This window comes from Micropterus salmoides, unplaced genomic scaffold, assembly GCF_014851395.1.
Source record: "Micropterus salmoides isolate LMB-PRFRI ecotype aquatic unplaced genomic scaffold, ASM1485139v1 Ms_hic_scaffold_23, whole genome shotgun sequence".
NCBI classification, from domain to species: Eukaryota; Metazoa; Chordata; class Actinopteri; order Centrarchiformes; family Centrarchidae; genus Micropterus; species Micropterus salmoides.
Genome location: NW_024041484.1, coordinates 18,546,892 through 18,555,150, shown reverse-complemented (window position 1 = coordinate 18,555,150; position 8,259 = coordinate 18,546,892). Strand labels below are relative to the sequence as shown.

The window sequence follows — 8,259 nt, the reverse complement described above, 5'->3', positions numbered from 1 at the left end:
CGCGTTAAAGTAAAAAGACAACAGTTTAACATATTTAAAGATAATTTTATTAGTCTATGTACAACAATGACTTTCAGAATATCATGAAGACTTCCATAAAGACTTGCCCAGCAGCTTGAATCCTTCATGGCAATCTACAAAGAAAGGACAACAAGATAATGTTTAAACAGTGGCGCTGAGTTGCCAGTTAATGTTACATCTAGCTAAAACAAATGCAGTCTAATCCAACAGTCCTGCAATAAATCCTTCAATCATTAAGGTTATCAGTTTGTTGAAACTGTTTTAGAGAGGTGTTTTTTGATACTGCAGTTTATCTGATCTGTACTGCAGTACAGAGAGGCATTTTATTTTGTCTACCCTTAATGATATAAATGGGATGGACAAAAGAGAAACCTGTATAATGCAAGACTGTTCAATAGCACAACAATCGCCTCTAAAATGATCAGTTTACTTATTAACCTTTGTGAAGTTAACATTTACTGCAGGGCTGTTGTATTAGACTGCATTAGTGTCAGCTACTTTTAGTAAGTAATGATCTGTCTCCTGTGATCAGGTAGATTTAAAAAAATAAATAAAATATGGTGTGTTTCTGGTCAAATTTAAATGCAACACATCTAGAAAACGTAAACATTTACACGAGGCAATTTAGGAAAGATGCTGTGAATCATCAGGATAATGGTGGATTTATTTCAGACATGAATTTTTTACTGTCAATTTTACTGATTAACAATTTGTGAGAAAAACCTGCATACTAGCATTCTTAATGAAAAGAAAATTTAAAAACTCATTAGGTGTCCAGGTGCATCTCAATATCGTGGATCGTTAGCACCAGACAGAGTAAAGGCTCAGGAAACCTTGGCAGGTATTGAGTTAATTAGCTGATCAGAGCTCTTAGGTTATAAATTCTTTATTCTAAAATTGTAATCGTTTTAAGATACTGGAGTTTTGATTTCCATAAGCTGTAAGCCATAATCAAGATTAAAATGAAAAAGGCTTGAAATATTTGACTGTGTAATGAATCTAAATTTCACTTTTTTGACTTAAATCACATAATAAAATTAACTTTTTTACGGTATTCCAATTTTTAGAGATGCTATATATGTAGTACAGCTTTTGAAACAATCGAGTAGAGATGCCTAAAAATGCAAAGAAAAAAAAAACATTTGATCTCATCTTATCAGACCTTATTCACTGAAGACTTTTGAATTCAATTACAATTAAATCAACTGTCACGTTCACTGGGAAAACGAAAAAGAACAGAACCATAGTCAACGTTATTAGTGACGTGTGCTTTTCCTACTTTAACAAATCAAAATCTCTGCTGTGAAAAGGGCCTGTGTCGGTCTATAGAGCTATTACAGAAATGTTTTATTGGGACTTGACACAGAGTCAAATGACAAGGATGAAAATGGCCCTGTTCTGTCATGACAAATGTTTATGAATGTCAATGTATTTCCTCCACAGACATCGTTATAAACTTCAAGAATTCTTCACATACTGGCAAAACATCAATTATTTTTTACATAAATGGAATGATACAGTTGGACGCAGATCTGCATTTTGAGTTCCTCGTCTAATCAGAGCTAAAACAATACCGCCTAATAAATATTAAAGTTGAGAGTTGTTAAACCTTTAACATCAAAAAATGTTAATTACTTAGATTTAGTTGATTCTCTACTGTTAGTTTAAAAAGGACTTAATTAGCAAATTTGAGGGAAGAGCAGGTTTCTGTCCTGTCTTTTGACATTTTGACAGCAATCAGCCTTTTATTCACACGTGGATTACATGTTTTACAAGTAAAAATGGTTGTCCTGATTTACTGAAGTATTCACTTAAGTAAAGGAAACTGAAGAAATCACCTTATTCCTCGTCGTCTGCTGGGATTCCAAGCTCCTCGTCTGTCCATGCTGAAGCATCAGGCCAAGGGAAGTGACCCTACAGAAGAGGGAAGACCCTTAATTTAACATCCTAAATAAATAGATTGTGTTCCCGTCAGGTTTCTGCAACAATGCATACTAACACAACTAGTAAAACTGCATACATTTAAAATATAAAAAATGTATGTACAAATATTTTTTAGAGCTATCCCTTTAGTGAGCAGTGGCCTCACGTATAAACGGTGCGCACATACTAAAAGGTTGCGTACTTTTGTGTTTTCACGCAAACACCGCTGGATGTATAATCATGAAGGTGACGTCAGAATGTGTGGGCTGTGCCGCAAACATTTGTCTGGCTCTGTCTGTAAACTACAAAGTACTGAAACTCACCAAATGTTTCAAAAAGTATCCACTCCAGTTACTGTGCTACATCTATGAAATAGTCTAAACACATAATTATACTGTAATTACACCGGAAAGTATTCATAGAACTTTTCCCACGTTATGTTACTGCCTTACTCCAAAATGGATGAAATTCATAATTTTCCTGAAAATTCTACAAACAACACCCCATAATGACAATGGGAAAGAAGTTTGTTTTAAATCTTTGCTAATTTATTTAAAATAAAAAACAACAAAAAAGCACATGTACATAAATATTCACAGTCTGGGTCACCTCCCTGACTAGGGCCGCCCAGCCAAAGGGCAGCTCTAAGAAGAGTCCAGGTGGTTCCATTTACAGAGGATGGAGGCCTCTCTGCTCTTTGGGACCTTCAATGCTGCAGAATTTTTTCCTGTACCCTTCAAAAGATCTGTGACTTGATACAATCACGTCTTGGACCTCTACAGACAATTCCTTAGACTTCATAGCTTGGTTTGTGCTCTGAAGTGCACTGTTAACTGTGGAACCTTATATAGACTCGTGTGTGCCTTTTCACATCATATCCAATCAACTGAATTAACCACAGGTGGCCTCCAATGAAGTTGTAGAAACATCTCTTATTGGGTATTGTTTGTAGAATTTTGAGGAAAATAATGAATTTCATCCATTTTAGAATAAGGTTGTAACATAACAAAATGTGAAATGTGGAAAAAGTGAAGCGCTGTGTATACTTTCCACTGTCCACTGACACACCATAATAGTTTGACTATGTATGTGGATAATGTTTAACATAAAAATGAAATCAAATGTGAGGAGTAGGTTTAATGATGTCTCTCACACATTTAATTTAACTTCCTCTTTATCATAAACATTCAAACCAGCAGTGTTATTTGTGCTTGCACTCGTGAGCCATAACAATTACATATTGCACCTTTCAACTGTCAAAGATATATGCCAACTGAAATCAAAGTCCACTAAGTATTTCATCAGCCCCTGTCCAGAGCGCAGCGGAGAGAGCCAGTTGTGGCACGCCACAGCTGCCAGGATATGGCAGGTGGCAGGATTCTGGCTTGCCTTTCCCTGATATTAAACGTGAATTTAGCTACCGAGTCCTTTTCAAACTTTAACTAGGCTAACGGATGGAATTATCATCATCGGTTGTAGAAATCCAAGATAATATTAAATAGCATTAAAGAATTGCAGAAAAGAGCATCAATTGTTCATCAACTTTTAACACGCTGTAGTAAACACGACTGTGCTGTCGTGGTGTGCATACACACTGCCTTCTTGGACATAGGGATTGTGAAAATTAGCCAAGTCTGGAAATAGCGTAAGTGACACAACTCTCACAATCAATGCACTCCAATCCTCATCATCAGTCCTGATCATAAGGCAGGCCAAACATCACAACACGGACATAAAAAATGTGCTCACCTGTCAACTAAATATCTACCTTATTTTAATGTATATATCCAGGGTACGATTTGCGTGGGATTTCCCCTTTTCTGGTTTGTATATCCCTGATGAATATTTTTCATCCCAAGTGGGGACAAAATTTTCCCCCCACTCAGAGTGATCAATGCTACTTCACCAGTGATGTTTCTATGATGACAAGCAGCCCAGTGTCCATGCTACACCAGTGAACATGCCCTAAGTCACAGGTACGGGGTTTTACTCTGTGACACTCTAGGGACATCTTTTAAATCAGTCGCTCTCCCCCTACCCACCAATGTAGCTTTCGAGTTAAACACAGCATGCATCTTTTCTATCTTTTCAGTGCAGCTCTACATCGCGATGTAACGTAACGTTTTTACTTAAACAGTAAGTACTAGTACTTCCTTCATGGCTCATAACTTTGATTCATTAATACCTATTTCATTAGAAACCCCAGAGTTAACACAGCCAGGTGTTTCGATAAACAGCTTCGTGATACTGGTAAGTTAATTAAAACATTTTTTAGGCTAGCAACATTCCAGTGTCCTGTTTTGGATCTGAGCCCCAACTAAACTCCTTCATACACCCACCTGCGTTACAGTGTCACGCTCAGTGGAAATGGGTCTAGGTAGTGTATACATGTTGACTTACCAGGACTGCATCGGGATCGTGCCAACAGTGCCAAAGGATCCAAAACCACATCGCGCCGCTAATGAGTTCTGACTCAAACTTCTGTTTCTTCGTTATCTGAGGATATTGCCTGTACTGTGGCTCAATGTGCGGTCCACCGCCAGCCCTTGAACATAAAAAACACACTTTCAATATTGAGTCAATATTAAATAACGTGGAATATAGGCAAACATTTAAAATTGTGTTCTGGGTTTTTAATTCATCGCCGTGTTAGCAAGTCGTTGCTACGGCTAACGCAATAGCTAAGATGCTAGCGGGTTAAATAATAACTTACTTTCTGGTTGTTATCCTTTGTGGGCCGCGTCTGACGAACCGACTTCCTGCGCGAAGGACTCCCAACGCCCTTCCAAAAGAAGACATGGCTGCTTACTTAGAAAACAACAATCTTCTTTTGGGTTATATATCAAGATTTCTATGAGCTTTTTCGCCCTGCTCTTCGAGGAGTCACCTTCTCCCCCTGTCAATAAGCGACCTCCCAACAAAGACAGCTGTGATTGGGCAGAGAGTAACGACGTCCGTTCTTCTTCTGTGTTGGCTAAATGAAAAATACATTTTTAAAACACAGCGCCCCCTCCTGTTTTGATGCGGACATGGCTTTCCCTTTGAGTTATCGATTATTTGATTATCTTTGCTGTATAGTTTTTAAACTATATATAATATAAAATTAAACATGCCATTTTATTGATGATAACTTTGGCTAGTGACTTGTTCACCTGCGTACTGAATCACTACTGATACCATTGTGAATAAAAGATGAAAACTTGTATGAAAACTATTTGCACAACTTACATTTTTTATTAAAAGGTTTATTACATCAAGAATAACATAACACGTAAAACTCTAGATATAAATATTCGATGTAATTCTGTTAACAAGAAGTTAGTCGTCATCTTTTCTTTAAGTAGTAAGTACGTTTCTTTGTACTTCTCAAGGATTGAGGTTGCTCTACTGATTTTTCAAAACACATCAACACCCATATTAAAAGTCATGGTCTTGTTTCTAAATTGTAATACTGACTCACAACCCAACAATGATTCTCTGAAACTGTTGTTTTTTGTTGGAAAATGTCACTCCTAATTTTTATTTGTTTTGGTATTGAATTACAATATCTCTTTGACTCTGTCTCTAAGTTATTGCCAGTCAAAAAAGCTATCAAAACCCCTTTAATAATTGGCAAATTACGAAAAAGTATTAATTTAGAGGTTAGCCTATATGTTAATCTGTATCTCCCACATACAATGTGTTTTCTGCTCCTTTTGATTTTTATTCTATTTGTCCGGGTCTAATCTGTCTTTACATTTTCTGTTATTGCCTTGTCTCTTACTGTATATAATTTTCTTGAGTTATGGTGTTACTGTTAATGTACATTGTTCATCTGAACGTGTATTTGTTTTAGTGCGTTTTAACTGCATGGCCCACTAGATGGGGTCAAAAGCTAAACTAAACAGGTAGACTGTAAAAAAGGGTGAACTGGCCCAGATGACACATTGTTTGTGTTACACATTAAAGTTTATTCCCTTTAATGGTCAAACCGTTTGATATCGGTGTTAAAAATGACACAGGGAAGTTAAGTGCTTGTGTAACCGGGATATACCGCAGACTGTATAGGTCAGGTCACTCAACTTTTGAAAAAAGGGTTTTCTTCAGACGGTCCACGTCACATTTCCATGCAAAACGTGGTTTTGTCGGCCGGTCCGATAACCACACATGTAAAACCATATTCACACGAGTCACTACTTGGTTTGCTGATGCGGTTGTGAATAAAATAAGAACGTCAACGTCTGAGAACATGAAAACAGGAAATAATAACATTGTGGCGAGAACGCGCACGGCGCCGCCGCCCATGAGTGCTCGACCCGTGCACTAAAAGAAAAGAATCCTTGACGCCATCTTGTTCCCAGACGACAACGATGACTACTTTTCGTTTCACGAAAGGAAGTCGCTTTTTATCGCTCGGCGAAAGTAGTCCATTTCCATTTTATGGACAACAGCTACATTGGTGTGTCGACCCATATCAGTTTTACCCGTCAGACCGTCTCTTTAAGAAATAAAACTCACACACGTTAGTGTTACCTAATGGCGCCTGGTCGTAGTTGCTCTCCGGTTGCGCCCCTCTCCCCTCACAGCTCAAAGCCCGCCCACAAATACTAGCTGCATGATGTCATCACAAACCAACCATTTCTCAAAAACAAAATTTTTCATCAATTGGCTTTTGGACCATTATTAATCCCCCAACAACTGTGCTGCCACTATGTTAACATTAAAGAGGTCAGATCATCTTCAGACCGAAAACGCGATGGGCACAACGGTAATGGATAAATGTTATCTTCTCCGGAAAAAATCGACATTGACCCTTTAATCGCAGCATCCTCCACAGCCGTTTAGGAACATTTCCATTTAGATAGCTGGTGAGGGTGGCTCGATCTGCCCAACTTTTGCCTCCGTCCTCCCCCAAGTTTATTTCAAACAACCTGACTGCCCGTACACCAGCAGTTGCAGCGGTCCTGCGCCAACGCGCATGCGTGGGGGGATGCGGTTTAGGGTGGGGGAGGGTCAATAAATGGAAACGATGAGAACATCCTCTCTCAACATATGATGTCAAAGGGATTTCTACAGACATATTTCTGGGGAGATGGCAGCAACCGATTTACCACAACAATAAAGGTGTCGGAAAAATAGCTAGAATTATTTTTGTTCCAGTATCAAACATGTCTCAGCAATATGGTTGTGTGATAAATCAAAAGGGTTTGGAAGTTGCAACTACTAGGTGATGATTATAGGACATAAAACAGACACAATCAATTATGTTTTACAGAGGCGTTAATTTGGTATTTTGTGTAATTACACACAGTAAATTTATTTTATTCACATTTTTGTAAGCCTAAAAAATGTTGTGAGTGAGAGCTTGTTGTCCATGATTTAATTTTAGTGGTCAGTGTTTCATAGGCTACCCCTTCCTGACATCAGTTCAATATACAAAACGCTGGTCTTGTGTAAGGGGTTACATAACAGCTTAGTTGCCTCCTACTGCGTTGAGATTTAGGTGCTCCTTTTCAGCCATACCAGTGGTAAAATAAAGGATGTTTGAATAAAATAGCCGCATTTCGGTTTGGTAAACTCTAGTGAGTTTCACAAGCATTCTTAAGGCAGTATTAATAAACAACCTGGACTGGCCTACTCAGCCAGCCTTTTTTGGGTATCCAATTGTATCCTATGTCTGTCTATGGATCTAAAAAAAAAGAACAGATGCCATACATACCTAATAAATCAAAAGCATTAAAGAGATTAAATGCAGTATACACTGACTGTGAGTTTCTGTCAAGGCAAAATACCCATTACTAGGCTGGGATTGTACTATGCCCTTTTTCACCCTGAGAGGAAACAACAATAATTTAAACAAAACCTCCTGACAAAAGCATCCCCACAGACAGCTGACTTCACTTTCAGGAGATGACCATGAAGATAGCACAGACAGCAATGTAACCAGCACACCACATTGTGTAGGCCATGAACTGCACAACAGTCTGCATGCATGCTGCAAGATTTGTCTGATATGCTATTTGTTAAATCCTGGAGGGGGGAAAAGCATCAAACCACCTCTATTATGACTTCAGCACGTTTAATTATCAATTAGTAATTATTTAACATGCTATGGTCCGTTATTTCTACTAAATGTCCATTTATAAGAATAATAACAATAGTGCTAAAAGTTAAATCCAGTGCGTAGCCGACAGAAATAGCAAAGGCTCGAGGAATCACAGTCCTGAACACGCATGAAGCACGGTAAAAGAGTGCCCCTGTGAAATCGGGAGTGTAGCCCCGCAGTATGTGGAGGCGGAGCTCGGGATTGGTGATGGGGAGGAAGGGGGGCTCGTG

At 38.4% G+C, this 8,259-nt stretch overlaps 1 protein-coding gene across 1 annotated transcript; it reads right to left on the bottom strand.

Moving 5' to 3' along the window:
* Positions 1-24: 24 nt before the first annotated feature.
* On the bottom strand, positions 25-4,871 carry ndufb2 (NADH:ubiquinone oxidoreductase subunit B2). Its single transcript, XM_038738868.1, has 4 exons — positions 4,658-4,871; positions 4,345-4,489; positions 1,860-1,935; positions 25-134 (listed from the first exon to the last, which is right to left on the bottom strand). The coding sequence occupies exons 1-3, from the start codon at positions 4,741-4,743 to the stop codon at positions 1,861-1,863; spliced, it is 306 nt and encodes a 101-aa protein (XP_038594796.1). The 5' UTR covers positions 4,744-4,871; the 3' UTR covers positions 25-134; position 1,860.
* Positions 4,872-8,259: the final 3,388 nt, after the last annotated feature.

Coding starts and splice junctions, on each gene's coding strand:
- ndufb2 (XM_038738868.1), bottom strand. CDS start 4,743: ATGTCTTCTTTTGGAAGGGCGTTGGGAGTCCTTCGCGCAGGAAGTCGG. Junction 4,490..4,657: donor CAAAGGATAACAACCAGAAA/GTAAGTTATTAT, acceptor TTTATGTTCAAG/GGCTGGCGGTGGACCGCACA. Junction 1,936..4,344: donor ACGATCCCGATGCAGTCCTG/GTAAGTCAACAT, acceptor CCTCTTCTGTAG/GGTCACTTCCCTTGGCCTGA.